This window comes from Camelus ferus, chromosome 6 (genome assembly GCF_009834535.1).
Source record: "Camelus ferus isolate YT-003-E chromosome 6, BCGSAC_Cfer_1.0, whole genome shotgun sequence".
Classification (NCBI taxonomy): domain Eukaryota; kingdom Metazoa; phylum Chordata; class Mammalia; order Artiodactyla; family Camelidae; genus Camelus; species Camelus ferus.
Genome location: NC_045701.1, coordinates 69,752,768 through 69,769,840, shown reverse-complemented (window position 1 = coordinate 69,769,840; position 17,073 = coordinate 69,752,768). Strand labels below are relative to the sequence as shown.

At 40.8% G+C, this 17,073-nt stretch overlaps 1 protein-coding gene across 5 annotated transcripts in view; it reads right to left on the bottom strand.

The window, feature by feature from the left end:
- Positions 1-3,320: 3,320 nt before the first annotated feature.
- The window catches only part of LIN52 (lin-52 DREAM MuvB core complex component), a 91,961-nt gene continuing 78,208 nt past the window's right edge, over positions 3,321-17,073 (bottom strand). Inside the window, exons 6-7 of one of the 5 annotated variants that reach the window (XR_001366011.2) lie at positions 6,009-6,079; positions 5,437-5,566 (exon numbers count right to left, since the gene is read on the bottom strand). Coding sequence is in view for 2 of the 5 variants with exons in the window: in XM_032482354.1 (XP_032338245.1) it covers positions 5,278-5,609 (332 nt within the window). In the remaining 3 variants the exon portion in view is untranslated. Of the gene's footprint in view, positions 5,610-6,008; positions 6,080-17,073 lie in introns of all 5 variants that reach the window. The other 4 variants (XM_032482354.1, XM_006184486.3, XR_004320827.1 and 1 more) reach the window with 4 other exon arrangements.

The window sequence follows — 17,073 nt, the reverse complement described above, 5'->3', positions numbered from 1 at the left end:
CAACAAATTCTTATTAAGCACCTATTATGTGCCAGGTACTAGTCTAAGTTCTGTTTATAACCAAAGAAACTATAGGAGACTGAACAAATTTGAATCAGTTCTCTGACATCTCTCAAGTTATTTACAAAGTCAAATCTTATCATTACTTCTCCATGTCTCAGATAGAGAAGACAGAACAACAAAGCAACTCTGATTACTTGAGTTTTCTGGCTCCTTGGATTCTAGACAATTGAGTGTTTTCTGGTATTGGAGGTCACTTTCAGAAGCATCAAGAATAGATCAAAACAGAAAGTAGAGGGCAGGATAAAGATAAAAATTTGTGAGCCCAACTCAGCTCAGAGCTTGAGTTTAATTGTGATTCCAGCTGCCACTCTCCCCTGCATTCCTTTGTCCCTGACCAAGTTCATGGCTATACCACCCCCAGTAATCCCTGTAATGGGCTGCAGTCCTCAGGGAGCTGTTTCTGTTTATTAAATGGCCAGCCTCTGAGCCACATTGAGTATGGCCAGTTGTAGCTTCTTGCCCTGGCAGCTGATGGGCCACTTTTCTGTTTTAAAAACCAGGAATCTTCTAGGAAGTGAGAATGGGGATTGCAGGAGGGGGTGGGGAAGAGACAGACATACAGAGGTGATGGATGCTGGAAGGAAGGGCCCCTTCCAGGTCACGAGCTCTTTGAGAGCAGAATTTGCATGTCCGTTGCATGTCTGCTATCCTTGAGATCATAACTACAGTGGAACAGGGCTCCGATGTAGTTCCAGGGATGATGCCACCATTGAGGACAGGCAGGGGGAGGGAGGAAGAGATCAAATGGGGACAACAGACAGAAGGTGGGGCATGAATAGGGCAGAGGGGGCATCTCCTGAGGGTCAGGAATTCTCAGTGCTTCAGACCCCAGCTCAGGTGACAGGACCAGGCTGCACCCAGGGCGGTTCTCTCAAGCCAACTGCCTTCAGCCCCAGTGTCTGCTCCTTGGAGTTGGGGAAACATTGCAGCAGCTGCTTGTTTAGAGACCCTGTCCCCTCGCTGTGCCCCCTCCCCCCTGCATCTGTCTTCTGGTTAGAGTTGTGTGAAGCGGAAGGCAATTTGGGGCTTATTAGTGTCCCAGGGAGACATGTAACTTGTGTTGCTGGGACCCAAACAGCAAGAGTCTTAGCGGCAAACTCCAGCCGAGAAAAGACTGAGGAATTGTCTCACCTAATTACAGGGAATGGCCCTCTTTGTGTTTGTGATTCGGTACGGTTGTCCGATCGCTTTTGATCGCTTTTCTCCATTTGCTGGCTCAGGCTATGCTGGAATTGTGCTAATTAGAAGAGAAATGGACAGAGTGATCCTGTCAGCCCTGGTTACTGGTGGGGACAAAGCGGAATATTATTCTGAGGCAGTGTTTTGTGAGGGCCCTTCTTCCAGCTCTCATTAGGAGGAAGGGGCCCACAGGAGGGGAAGGTTCCGAATGCCTGGCCTGGCTAATGGAGCATTGGGGTGTTCATGTGCTAATTAACAGGCTCTGCCAGCACTCACCAACCGGGAGCCTCACGGTGCACCTGGTGCCACCTGTAGCCCCCAACCACCCCTGCGCATGAAGACAAGTGTTGGGCAAAGGGTGGGAAGGACAGTGGCCTCTATAAGCAGTCAGGAACACATCCCCAAAGTGCCCCAAAGCCTAAAGAGATAGGAAAAGTCAGTTACAGGCCAGTCGGAACTTCACGCACTGGGAGAGCCCATGACTGCCCATTCTTTGGGGGTGGGGGGTACAAGGCCCTCTGGTGAAATGAAGCCCATGCAGGGGTAGGTAGTCCTGTAGCTCTCAAAGGATGAAGAAAACAAACTGGAGAACACACAAATCCTTGGAGATGGAGTTTGTGCAGAGGCTGAGAGCAGGTTAAGAAACTATGTTATTGGATCCCTGGGACCGTTCACCTTGGCCCACTGCCCATTTCCTCCCTTCCTGCTCTGCATTTACCTTCCTGTGATGCCTTAATCCTGGAGGAAACAGAAGGGACCAGAGCATCCCATTGGAAATGAATTACAAAGCCCCCATGGAAGTCCAAACATCCTTCAGAAGCCACAGGGGCAATGGAATGACTTGCACCAGCTCCGTTTTCACTGCTCTGTTTCAGGTGAGTCCAGAAGACAGAGGAGCTACAATAACCTGCAGCTAGAGGACCAAAAACAAGAAGCAGTTAGCAAGTGTCCATTAAAGAAACACAACAAATGGGTAGCAAAAAGATAAAGAAAAATTAATGATAGCATTTTCATATCAATGCAATTGACAGCCTGTGAACTTCTACTGCTCCAACAGTGAAAGGAAAGCCAAGCAGATCCCAAAGCTGAGGCCTAAAACCTGAGAGACTGCAGACAGCAAGAAGCAACGAGACTGTTGGTGAGGAAAGATCGGAACAAGAATTTGAAAATGTGCCTCCAGGCACCACTGCTATGCTTTTCAAAATGGTGCTGCTCATAGCCAACAGATACATTCCAAAGATGGTATTTGGAATGGCAAATGGAAAGGGAACTCAAATCTGTAGGCAAATAAGAAGTCATTACTTACTAGAAAAATAATCTGTAAGGAGTCAGAGCATAGTATTTGTAACGCTGTACCTTTTTAGTCAGTCAACCAGCCATGTTTTTCTAGATCACAGAAATCTACTGTCCACCCAGATGTTTTCTTGAAAATCAATGATGAATCAACGATGCCAAGCAATTTGCTTTCCTTAAAATGAAATGCTTTCTCTAAAAGGGCACCTCTGGTCTGGAGCAGATACACTGTCGATGGGTGACAGCAGTAGTACGGATTAATACCTCCTCTTCTCTAGTTCTTGAACAGAGTTGTAAAGGCACTCACACTATAGGATTTAGTAGGTGGCAGAGAAATATTTGTTTTTGATTCATCGTGTTTAACTGGAAGCTTGCAAATAGATACAGGTCTTGAACCCCCAGTTCAAAGAAGACACTGAACAACTAGATGTGTGGGAGACAGCCACAATCTCGGGGAGCATATAATCAGGGGGGGCGATAAGATACAAAGCCAGATCACTTACAAATAAGATGGAGTGTGGTAATAAGAGTCGTAAGGATGGTATACATAAATGCTATAGGAATGCAGGGGGAAGGAGTATCTCCAACTGGATCATCAGGAGTTTACAGGAAGGACAGGTTGATGTGTATGAAAAGGATGCAAGACTTTCTAGGAACTCAATGGCATGAGAAAAGTTATATAAGTGAGGAACTGGGAATTGTTCAGATTAACTGGAACAGAGACTTCATATACCGGAGAGAAAGGAAATCAAACTGGAGGGTTGATTAGGATTACATGGAGACAGTTTTACAGGCCAGGATGAGAGATCTAGACTTTATTAAAGATTTTTAAATACCACTTTAGAGAGTTGAGTAGTAATGAGCTGGTCGGCTGGTAGGACAGACTGGCAGCTGGAGACCACTCAGTAGATGACCGCCCACCCACTGTGATATTAAGGGGAAGACAGTAGGTCATTTGCCGTTATAGTTGTGCTTTCTGATAAGGTCTATGCTTTAAATATGCAAAGTTTTTCCCTTTGAGAAAAACTCACTCTCCTATAAAAGAGACGTATTTATTATGATGACACAGAAACCATCATATACAAAGTACAATCCTCTAACACCCTGAAATACATACATGCACACATTGTACATAAATTTATATTATTAATATAAAAATACATCATTAACATTTCTAAGGACGACAAATACAAAACCAATAAATATTGCAATTCTAAAACATCTACTTACATTAAGTGCTGGTGAATAAGATGACAGTAAAAGGAAGAGGCCAAAGCAGACCAAAAAACCAACTACTATAGCTTCAGTTTACAGACAGGAGTTGGTTTGGGGGAGGTACCCCAATGTTCTCCATATACTTCTCAATTTCCCCAAGCACTTAGAAGTGCCTGCTACCCATCAACTCTCAAAAACAGAGCAAAGGAAGAATATGATATTATGGCACTATTTTTTTGTACAGCCTCCCCACCCTTTCTCTCTCTCCCGCCCCATCTTTCACACTCTTCAACCGCATTTAAGATAAAGGAATGTCAATAATAAGCTTTGCTTAAGATCAAAGCATCTATAGCCTAACCTTCCATATAGCATCCAAGCAGAATGTTTTCCTTCTCATACTCTCCTTTGTGTCTTGCGTTAAATTCCACTCCCCTTGTCAATAATTTAAGTTGCATGGATGGTCAAATGGCACAAATGAGAGAAAAAGCCAACATTAATTCTAGCATGGGAAACAAGGCAGAAGTATCAGAAAATGGTTAATGGACGAACTACTAAACTGAGCAGTGCTGTACCCTAGCAGACAATCAGGACCAAAACCTTGACCACAACTTTCTTTGCATCCAAACACCAACACACTATTGCTATATGGATGTTCTTTTCATAAAGCTTAGGAAACCCCATGTACTTCTCAAAATATCAGAGGCTGGGGGCTGGCTTCTAAAACAAAATAAGAACACATATATTAATTTTACCCATGGGCTAGATTTTCAGGTTTTAACACAGAGGCAGATAACTGGCCAAGAGCTTCATAAGAGTTGTAAAGTCAGGAAATCCTCTTTTTCTTTTGTGTGTGTATATTTCTATCCTATGGGTGCTGTGAGATGGGACAAGGGGGGCAAAACATTGCCACCATTCCACAGCACATTTCTTTAAGGTCAGTTAGAGTTTCTAGTTTTCAATCAAATGGGAACTCCTGCAATCAGTCCCTTTCTCCTATCTTTCAGGCTGTACTGACTTTCTTAATTGAATCTGTAACAGATTAACTAGAACTCAGAAGTCCTTTCCATCACCTTTAGGTTGGTCGTGAGGTCTAGAACTCAAAGCAACCTTGCATGTGCCTTTTACTCTACAAGCTAATCCCTGGAAGGACTTGACACACTGGGATCCCCTTTACGGTGGGGGTTGGGAGGTGCGGAATGGAACTATCATGAGAGGTGCAGAATTTTAAAAGCATTTCTCCAGCCGGGGATTCCTGGAACCTAGCATGCACTGGCGAGTTTACAGGTCAAGCTGCATGGTCTGGTCCGGAATTGAATTGGTCTCTGGTCTCCTCGCATCATAAATATTCCTAAGAGATCAAGCACAGTTCAAAAGAACTCGTCCAGTCAACATGTGCAACTGACTTGCCATCGTTGAATCAAATCAACTGTAAGATCCTGGAGCTCCTGAGTCACTGCCGGAAAGCAGAACTTTGACCTTTAAGAGTGATATGCCCTCTGGTGTTACCAACAGCAGAGGATGAGACAGTCAAAGTCTGGAAGCTGACTGAGTAACTGCACTGATCCTTGGGTAGAGCAGATTCTTCTCTTGCCGCTGAAGTGTCCTCAGAGGCGCAGAGTGCCAGGAGCAGGGGAGAGGCTCAGTCCTGGAGGTGCACCCTCCGGCCTCTGGCCAGGAGGCAGAGAGGTGCGCGTCATCAGAGCTGCACTGGGAGGAGAGCGTGGCTCCAGTCCCCAGGACATCCTGTCCATAAGCAGCTACTACTTCTTGGGCTTCTCTAGAATGTTGAGGAATTTCCCCCGTGTCATCTCTCTGGCTGGAATCACAAAGCAAATGAAAGATCAATGAAGACCTAAAATCTGAAAGAGGGTTCACAGGGAAACAATTTTAAAATGCAGATTGATTTAAATTGTATACAAAGTTGCTACCATAACAGATTCAATCACTACTAATCTCCATAAAAGGGGAAAAACAAACCACTATTGATAACTAAAACCATACAAAACTGTTCTGAAGTTGGTAATTACTATAAGGTGCAGGGCAACTGGGGAACTTTATCATTTACCCTTAAGGAAAAAAAAATCACCAGGGAATTCCTCCAAAACCTCTTTCTCTCTCAAGAATGTAACCTAATACTCATGTTCACTATCTCAGGAGGTTTGCTCTTGGAGGCTAAAATCCAACGAAGATAAGAGTCTTCTCTGGGTTGTTGGTCTCTGGACATTTAGAATCTCAAATCAAAATTAGAGATCATTTACCCCATCTCTCAGCAGTGCGGTCCCTGGATACTGTAATGTAACAGGGTTTATATTCCCTCAGTGCAGTTCATCTGTGGATAGAGTAATAAAGTAGGGTTTATAGAGCTTTGGTCTTCTCTCTCTTGGCATTGTCAGTCCTTAGATATTTAATATAGCCAGGCAAGGTTTATGTATCTTTCTCTGACTTTCAGCACCATCAATCTTTGAATGCTGTAGTTACAAGAGGGTTTATACAGCTACTTTCCTACATATGAAGCTCTGAAATGAAAGTTAAACATTTCTCAATTACAAGACCCACTCCAAAACCCCCCATTTTAGCTCTGTCAAGCAAATCCTCAAAAATCGTACACAGCATAACACCCCCTTCATCCACATCCCCACAAGATCATCTTTTTACGTCTCTTAAATGGATGTAAGAGTGCTGAAAGCTTCTGATGGCTGACCCTGGGGGCCAGAAGTCTTCTGGAACCATGCAGAGGACACACAGCAGGCTGTGGTGCCCTGTGGTTGGTCTCCCAACGACATGTCTCCATCTTGGCCAAAGGAGTGAGGTGGCTAGGGAGGCACCTGCAGGGATGAGAAGGACCTTCACCCGAGCCTCCTCGCTCCCTTTCCCAAGTATAGAGCAAATGGTTCTACATGAATGGGTTTCCACTCTCCACCCCCACCAACTACATTTAACAGTTCTTGGTTTATTTGTACAAGGGAAAAATAAAACAATACAAACTTTGTAACCATAGGAAAGCTTCTGGTAACTGCAGTCTTGCACTCTCCATCTTTCACAAGTTCCAGAGCTCCAACAAAGGGAAAGGAAACCCCATTAACTAGGAATGGAAGCCCCAGTGTTGGGTCTTGTCTCATGTGCCCACAACCCTACGCTGGCCTGAATCAAACTGACCATTCCTTCCTTGGTGGATTTACCCCAAATCCCATACATACAAAGTTCCTATAAGACTTGCAGTTACTTGTAGATATACTTGTCTTCCTCCATGCAAGTGTAAGAACTGAGGGCAGAGGTAGTGTTTTATTATTTGTTATATCACCAGGCCCTAGTTCAGTGAGGGACCTGGTATCTGCTGAATAAATGTTGGCTGGATGAGTGATAATAGACAAAGGAACTAGAACCAAGTAGAAATACAATAAAGTTACTTTCCTTCCCTTCCATAGACAAACAAGAAGACTTGTTAGTGGCCCTGTTGCTCCATTCTCTACATTGTGGGATTCTTTTTAAATTTATCTTGATCATTTGGCAAGAAAAATCATTTCCCTTGATGGAAGTAGTATCAGATTAATGGAAAGATCCAGGGACAAGGACTAATTACTCTAGAGGAAATCCAAACGAGTATTTTCTTGCCCATGAGAAATAGCATGCATTTCTTCAGAGAACATAGAATCTGAACTCAGTTTAAGCTGAACTCTAGTATTTAGCAGCCAGGTGACACTGTGAGTTGGGTAAGATCTCTGAGCCTCAGTTTCTTCATCTGTAAAATGAGTAGCATATTAAACCACCTGTCTTGCCCTCCTGGGTATTTGGCCCTGCTCATGCTTGGTGTAGTGGTATTATTAACACAGCACTTTTCAGAGGAAGGTAAGTAGTCTACTGCTTCTTTTGCATGCAGTATTTCACGAGTGAATAAATGAATGAATTGTAATAAGGGAGGCTAGCAATTTCAAAAATCCCATTCCTTGGAATCTTTCCCTCAGCTTGATCCTATAGCCACTGACGTATGCTTCTGGCCAGAGTGGGTCTCATCATTTATTTCTACTGGTTAGGTTTTCTGCCTACTCTCCAGTGCTTATTAAGGCATTTAAACACAGTATCAAATGATCCTGCAACATGGCTAGAAGCAGGTGCTCTGGAAATCAGACTTGGGTAATTCAAAACTCTGCTGGGTAGAACAGACCCTTGTTCCCCAAATCCTGGGCCAGGAGCACTGTACTGATCTTACTAATTATTTCTGCCTGCTGCCCTTCGGTTCCCCCAATTCTTTACTGTTTTGTCCTCAAATGGGAGAATGACCAATATATTGAGACTTAAAAATTTAAAAGACCCAATCTATTGAAGGGATGAAAAGGATTTAAAAGGAAAAATAATGGATATTCCAAAGTCTCTCAGTGGCAAGCTCTCCTTGAATTTAACCAATCCTTTTTTAACAACCCCCTTTCCACTCAATCATTCCTCCCCCTTCAACCTAATCTAAGTACACAGAGCTGCAGCAAACCACCGTAAAAGTAGAAGTAATTCAAAAGACATCATCTTCTACATGGGAGGGGAGAAAGTTTTCCTACTCACCGGTCCATATAGGAGATATACGAATTGGTGACATAGCTGCTCCCTAAAAGAGGGCTGTGCCCTATAAATCACATCCTAAGCACCAACCCCTTTTTGTGCACAGAGAAATTGCTGTGGGTCAGGGGCTGCTCCAGAGCACGTGCCCTCCTGTTCACTTGTCATCAAAGATGTTAACATCTCTGATTAATTCACATACCCCTTATTTTATTCCTTATTTCTTTATCCTTGCTTTCCTGTTCTACTGCAGTGTGAAGATTCTTACCGACCTGCTACAGTAATCACCGCCCGCTAACTGCACCCCCCTAAACCTAGTGAAATTGTTTAGTGATGCCAACCGCGCTTTTAATTTGCAAGACATCAGACACAGAGGTAATTTATACCAACATCTGTTCATTTTTGACTTCTGAAACAAACTCGCACATGCTGCTACAAAATCCCATTAGGAGTAGGGAGACAGCCTTCTGCTACTATTCTGTATTCCTCTTCCACAAACACACACATACACACACCTTCCAGTAGGGTTTTATATGCAAATGTATTTTACTAAAAAACTCCCATCAAGGACTTCAAATCTCTTTGGGGAAAAAGCCTTTAGAGAAGGCCACGGCTTGCTTACAGAGGAGAGGAGGGTATTTCTATTCCCTCTGCCTAGTTCCATCCCTCTTTCTTCCCAGTAGTTACAGCTTGGTATAATTCTCGCATTAATGGCCGGGGTGAGATTACATGCTCCTCAGTTTGGCACTTCCAATCCCTGCCTTCTCTCCTGGTTCTTTTTTTCCACAATGTGTTAGAAGACCATCCTAGAGACATTAAGATTGCTAGAGAGAGTTTTATCTGGAGTCAACAACACTTCTTAACTGTATTCTAATTCTGGATTAATTCTCTAGGATTATAAGATTCAATGGGAAGGCAACATTGCCACCACTTTCCAATCACTATGCCAATCACTGGTCTTCAGCCAGCACAGTGCATGCTGAGTAGAAGAGAAGCATGACCTCCACGTCAAGTCATGGTTTTCAGGCCCTCCCATGCTGGGCACAGACCATAAACTGAGAAAGTCACAATCAAGACTGTCACCAGTGAACATGTGAACTGCTGCAGAGTGTGTGGGGCAGGGGCAACATGTACACATTTATAGATAGCAAATGGATAAACTATAATCAGCTTCCAGGTTTATGCAGTTTTTATGCAGTTTCTATTACCCTCTTCATAGTTTCTCTCGGGCTGTCAGGTTCATGGTAGCTGTAAATACCTGGGTACACTTCAGAGAGGTCAGGGCTGAAGGGAGGACTCCATCCTGCTTGCTGTGAAGGTGGTGTATGCTTTAATATAATCTCTTCTTTAGACTCTCTGAATCCTCCGGCCTACATTTAGCCTTGCCTCTGGCTCCCTTTCCACAATGACTATCCCCAAACTGCCTTCAATGCAGTAAATTTTCTGGTGGCTGGTTGAAAAAGATTCAGTGGTACAGATTGATTTCTCACCGGTGAGGGGATGAGGGATTACCAGAGGCACCCTGGTTAACGAGATTGGGTGCAGAATCTCTCACAAGACCAGCCCTCTCTGCCAGGGCTTTGCACCTTTTGTCCATGACATATGGGTTTCATTACAGAAAGATTTTCCAGATTATAACTTTGAGGCAATTGCCTGATAAAACTCTGCTTGGCTTTAATATAGGGAACGATGTTAAAGATTAAGTAACTTTTAATGAAATGGAAGAAACTCATAATGTTTGGTTTTCAATTCCAATGCAAACTACTTTAAATATTTCTGTTCCTCAATATAATTAAAAACATTAGCAAGGTAGAGAAGAGTTACTTTCCACTGGTTCTCTCCCATCCTGAAAAGCAACAACAGGCTGTTTAGAAGACTCTAATATGAGTGGCCAGGAAACTAAGGAGATAGCACAATGCTGTGAAAAGGGCAGGGCTTTGAGCATCACACAGGCTTGGATTTAAACCCCAGCTCCTACACTGACCCTGGACCACAAGTCACCAAGTCACCTCTCTGTTCAGTCTCTTCATCTGTTCAAGGTGGGATGAATGCAAGGGCCACACTGGCATCCTAGAAATGCTAGCTACTGTATTCCTCTTTCTTTCATGTCAAACAAGAAGTTTATTTAAGCAACAAGATATCTGATGGGAAAATTATCTAGGATTTATTTCTTTTAGAGTAATTTATCCCTGCTTAAAGACAGACTGCCCTACACATAACAGCTATGTACAGAAAAGTTGTAAAATTGCCTTGGTGAAAAACATTAAAATTCTCCAATTGAACAAGATACGCCAGGATTTTTTTGTGTGTGTTTTCTGTTAAACAGTGAGAGCAAAATAACCTACTGGAATATGAAAGACAAGAGCTGAATGAGCATGCCACTAATGTAGAAAGGGGGTGCTGTCACGGAACCAGATTCCTGACCCATTCATTGTTGACCAAAACATAGCATTGGTCATTCATTTAAAAAAAAAAAAAGGCAATATGCTTGCGTATACTGCCAGTTACTCTAAGTAAAACTAAGGAGTGAGGAAGGGGTACATGAAAGAATAGAGAAATCCATTCTGTGGTAGTCTGGATGTGGGAGGGCCAATTTGCAGTTTTCTGTACATGTTTTCTTGGTCTGTGGGAACTGAGTTCTGGAGTAACCAGCAAATTCCCTTCGTAGCAGACACCTCCTATTTGCTGCTAGAACATGCTGACTGTCTTTAAACTCCATTTCCAACTGTGCGAGTGTGTCGGTTTCCTGAATTGGCTGCCCATTAAACTGGAATCTGATCTGCCTCACTGACAAACCCTACGCTTCACAGGAAGCTCTCATTAGGTTACTAAGTGGTGTACGCCTCCTAATCTTAATCTGTGCGCCACGGAACCGTCCTGCCTGGCCACCTTCAAATTAATGATTGTTTTTAGTCTTGACACCTTCCTGGGGTTTTTCATCTGCCATGAAAAACAACAGAGTCTCCTCAGCTGCCACTGAGGAGAAGTACCAGGTTAGTACCAAACGATCATACAAGCAGCACCAAGAGTGGCAAAAAGGGGACGAACTATTTATTTTTTCTTAAAAGATCTCAAATGCAAAACAGAAGGAAACGTGAATGACTTGCATCTGTGTAACACAGATACTCTGGAGGATCAAACTTGGGTATTAGTTAAAGGCAGCCACCTTCCTTAACCATACCAGTAGCTGCTTCTGGCAAAAAGGAACACATAAAACCACAGTTAGTTTGGTTTTAATCAATGGGCTAAAAAAGGTTATTTATTTAATTAGCTTTATAGAAGATGTTTTGTAGAAATGATACCATTTGTTATAACAGTGGTTTTGACTTTTCCTTAAAAATTATTCTTTGGTCCTTGAAATGCTGAATGCGTTCTAATAACAAGGGATCTCCCAGCATCAGTGTGTGCTGTGCAGGAGAAGCATGAAGTGGGTGGATGAATAGTTGTTAGTCACATGAGAGCTTACTATGTAATAGGTATTAGGGAAAATTCAAATAAATTAGAAGTGGCCTTTGAGATGGAGTGAGCTAGCTGTTCACAGGTATCTTGCTACATTAGGGGAGAACAAAGGAAACCAATGTGGTTTATAATGCTGAGTTCTCTCTCCCAGGAATGTGGAAGTTTTCCTGTCACTCTGGCACAGAGCCGGCATACAGCAGAGCAGTTCCAGGCAGTCTGCCAGACTGAGATTCTTCACCGTGCTCCAGCTCAGATCTCCGCACAAAATGTATGGCTAAGTGATCGATGACTCAAGTCAAGGACTAAGCACTTTGTAATGCCTCTAACATAAGAGCAGCTGGGGCTGGGGCAATTGTCAAGAGCAGTAGGTGCTATGAACTGATCATGGTGTCTCTGGATGAAAAAGGCTCTCTTAGGATCTCATCAGAATACTTGGTGGCCCTCAGAAGGTGGTGTAATTGCAATAAGGTCTCCTGAACATTTTCAATCAATTCTTGTGGGGGAGTTCACCCAAGTAAAAGTCTTTGGTAGAAATTTCACTTTTCTCTAAAACATATAAAAGGAGCATTTGAATACAGGCAGAAGAGCCTTGAGGCTTTTGCCCAAAATCTTTTGGGCATAAACATTTAAAAAAGGAGAATGAAATACACATCTGAGGAAAAGAACAGTCTGGATGCTACATCTGTGACCAAACTAAAATCATTGACTATGAAAATCTTCATCCTAAGAATTCTCAAAAACTCCTTGTTGGGGCACACTTTTCAGATTCTCCTTCTATTGGGTGTCTTGTCTCTCTAACAGGACTTCTTCTTCCAAAAGCGTTGGGTAAGAACAGCGTTCCCTCCAGTGAATTCAGAGAGATAATTTTATATCAAACGTTTTTTTCTTCAAGTTATAGTAAGGCCCATTTCCAGAGAATGTGTTATCCAAGAAGTGATATAAAAAAGAAAAACCAGGACTCAAGGTACAGGTAAACGCATTTGGACAGTTCCAATATGGAAAATAATTTTAATGGCTTTTCACAACAGGGGGAGAAAAAAGGACAGAAATATCCAGCCAACAGATTTATTCTCAGAATATAAAACATCAAGCAGGAACATAAAATATGGGAAGTGTCAGCCATGATGCCTGAAGATTGAAAGCAGAAGTAGAAGAATCTTAATTGTCAGGCATTTGAAAAATGTTGTGTTCAGGTGAAAGGAAAGCCTGTGTTTTTGCATCAACTCTCCTTGCTCTGCCCACTTTTAACAGCAAAACAAGACTAGATTTCAAATATTCAATCCTTTTCATCATCCTTCTCCCTACTAAAAAACAAACCAAAACAAAAACAAACAGTAAAGAATTGTGTTTAAAAATGAGAGCTAATAACTTCTTATTTGTATTTTGTTTCCTCTTCAGAGGGCTTCACAGGCCTATTTCATAGTTTCACTTGCTTCTCTTTCCAAGGGTAAACTCAAGTGAATGCAAGGCACTGAGAACAAAGCAAGGGATTAATACTCTTGGAGCAAACTTTTAATAAATGCTCATAAATTGTTGCAGAACATTCACACTTCAGGGCCTTTACACAGTAATACATCGTGGTGAAACACTTATTATGACCAAAGGCTAGTAGCTTCACACAGTCTTAATTTCCTCATCCATAAAATGAGTACAGCAATAATAATCTATCACGTAAGGTTAAGAAAGAATAACAACTAGTCAAAGTGACTTCATCAGTACACAAAATATTTTTGCCCCAAGTTAGACAGAGTAATATATTCATAGGCAATATTCCACTCTCGGGAAAATCAGACCAACATCACAGTATAGATGAATTTCAAAAGACCTGGACATTAAGACAACTTTCCTGCTTGGAACATCTCCACCCCAAAGTGCTGGAAGTAGCTAAAGTCTACAGAGGATGCAGGCCCAGTCTTCTTGACCCCCCAGGGCAGGGAAAGAGTTACATCCTCACACTGCGAGGCCAATAAAAACCTCTCTTGATTATAATTTAGATAAGAACCACAGGATTGAATAATAATGTCTGAAACTCCCCTGGCTGTTTCACCTTGAGACGTCCATCACTGGGTTAAACATGATGCTAATTGCATTTGGATTGATTAATTTCTCTCACTCCTGTCTATTCGAATAACGCTTAACAAAATAATCATAGCACCCAGAGCCAAATCTTTTCCGTCAAAGGAATGAAGCCATCAGAACAGGCAGAGATGAAAGAAATGAAGATGACCCGTAATTACTTCTACGGTGATATCATTACCATATTATACAAAATGAGTGTGGAGGGGGGAGGGAGAGGGGAGGGAAGGAGGGGCTGAGATTATTTTTTTAATGGGATACTACAATCTAAGAATACAGATTTGACATCAAGTGGAACACACAGAAATATAAAACTGAAAAAAAATACAAATCTTGCTCATGAAATTGCAAAACCCAACAAACACTAAGGCCCAAGATACATCAAGTGTCTTGGGCTGTGAGCAGGTATTACTCACGCCACTATTTTTTCGTTGCAGTAACACTTTGTGTATGACTTACATAGAGATTTAAGATGCTGTCTTCCTACCACAAGCACTCCCATGGTTACTGGAGAATTTTTCTTTAAGCCAGGGAATAGTATCATTTCATTTTAATATTGTTAGAGGTGGCCTTGTTTGTAAAATTAGAATCTGGTTTTTAACTGCAGGTAGTTCTAGTTTAAGGCACTAAAGAAAATGTCTATGAATCTTCATGCATGGTTCATTGGACAGTAGTATGGACTTAACTCACTAGGAAGGAAGAATATATTTCCCTACTTTCTTGTTGTTTGATATGACCTTTTAAATATATATAACAGAAAAACTTTAGGTCTGAATCTATCATGTATTAGATGGTGATCTCAGGTAAATTATGTAGTCTCTCTGTGCCTCAGTTCCTTCATCTGTAAAATGGGGGATCAGTACCTACCTGAATGGATTGTTATGAGATGAAATACATTTAAGTGCTCAGTAAGTGCTGATGCAAGAAAAAAATTTCCCCCTAAGGTTAATTTTATGGCTATTTACAGAACCTTGAACAATTAGTTATTTCATTTAATGAAGTTATTTTAAACAAGCACTGTAAAGTACCTTGAATATAGATTTCAACAAATATTTGTGAAATAAATAAATAAATAGGATACTTAGAAGGTGCACCGTTTTAATAGGCTAGAAATATCTGGGGAATATTTTTGCTATGATATTTTAAACATAGAGCCACCATTAAATCAAAAACAATAAAAACAGATATTGAAATTATTTTATTTAGCTTGGACAGGGAGCCTTGTTTTTCTATTTTCTTATATAACAAATATTCCCAAAGAAAACAAGCATATTATGCATTCTAAAGTTGTAATCATTCAGCAGTAAATTTAAACAGTATTTTAAAAGGAAAAAAACCCACCATATTTCTGTCAGGTTAAAACCAGAGTTTAAATCATTTATTACATTACTCAGTATCCTCTGCTTTCTTTCTGGTTAAGAGAGGCACTGTATACAGTAAAAAAAAAAAAGGATTCCTCTTATATGTCTTTGGAATTACACAAGTCTAGCCTTGATTCAAATCCCAGCCCCCATTTACAGGTTTTAAGACCTTGAGCATAAAATTTATTTTTCTGAGCATCAGTTTTCTTATTCATAAAATGGGAATTAGAAAACAGACTTTGCAGAGTCTTGTGAGATAAAATAAGGTATGAAAATCCTTCATACCGCCTGGCATATAGTAGGGAAGTCTATAAATGGCAGTGTTAATCAGTTTCTAATCTGTCATATCTCAGCTCAAATGTTACCTTTTCAGAGAGGCCTTCCCTGAACACCCTATCCGAAGTGAGTCCTCCTGGTTACTCTCTTTCATGTCAACCTACTTACCTCCTTCACAGAACTTAGCAAAATCTAAAATTAACTTTACCTTCATGCTCCATGAAGTTCTTCAGAAACTCCTGCTCTATCCCCAGCAATTAGAACAATACCAGGTACATGGTAGGTGGTCAATTATATATCTACTGAAACGATTTATTCATAGATAAGGAAAGAGGAACTCTGCTTCCTTGTCAATTCTTAATTCAACACCGTGCATAAGAAATTATTGTCCTTGTAAAATTATCTGTTTTTACCCTTTGACCTAGCTAGCAATTTTACTTCCAGGAAGCTATCCCAAATACACCCCAGCAAAAATATTAAATAGGGTACTCACATGCCTATTAATTTCAGCACTATCTGTAATAGCTGAAGATTGGAAACAACCCAAATATCCATTTTTATAGGGAGGGGACTCCTTATACTGTACTGCTCAGCTGTAAAGAGGAATGAAGGTGACCTATATATTGCTATAGAGTGATCTCTAGAACATACTGTTAAGTGGGAAAAAAGCAAGGTGTAGATGTATGTATAGTACATTATGATAGCGGAAAATTAGGACATGGGGAAATACATACATATATTTCTTTTCATATACTTTTTCATTACAGGTTACTACAAGATACTGAATATAGTTCACTGTGCTATACAGTAAAAACTTGTTGTTTATCTATTTTATATATAGTAGTTAGCATCTGCAAATCTCGAACTCCCAGTTTATCCCTTCCCACCCCTTTTACCCCTGGTAACCATAAGTTTGTTTTCTATGTCTATGAGTCTGTTTCTGTTTTGTAATAAGTTCATTTGTGTCTTTTTTTAAGATTCCACATAGACACTTTGAATGTATCTTATTTTATGTTTTACTTTGGGATACCATATAAATATTTTATATATTAAAAAATAAAATGTATTAAATAGAAATAAATTGAAAATAACTTGAATCACCAAAATTTGGTTTAACAACACAGTACAAAAGTTAAGATAATTCTAAAAGACACATTCTGATTATATATCCTTACAAGTATATATATCCTGAGGATATAAAAGAAGCACAGAGAAATCTTAAATTGCATTCAGCAGTCCTGTTGTTACATGTAGTTAGTTCTTTGACGCTAGTTTTACTGTAAGTCAAACAACCTTGTTAGTTACTAGGAACCAAGATTTCCAGTACAAGAGAAAAGAGATACCATTATAAAATCAAATATATTAAATTAAAACCCTTTAGTGGGGGAGGGTGTAGCTCAGTGCGTGCTTAGCAGGCATGAGGTCCTGGGTTCAATCCCCAGTACCTCCATTAAAAATACATAAATAAATCTAATTACTGCCCCCCCCAAACACAGCCCTTTAACATTTTTAATTTGAACTGGGTATATTGGTAGGAACACAATTTCTTTTTCTCCTAAAAAAAAAATCACAACAATTTATTTACTAACCCTGTCCATAGAAAATG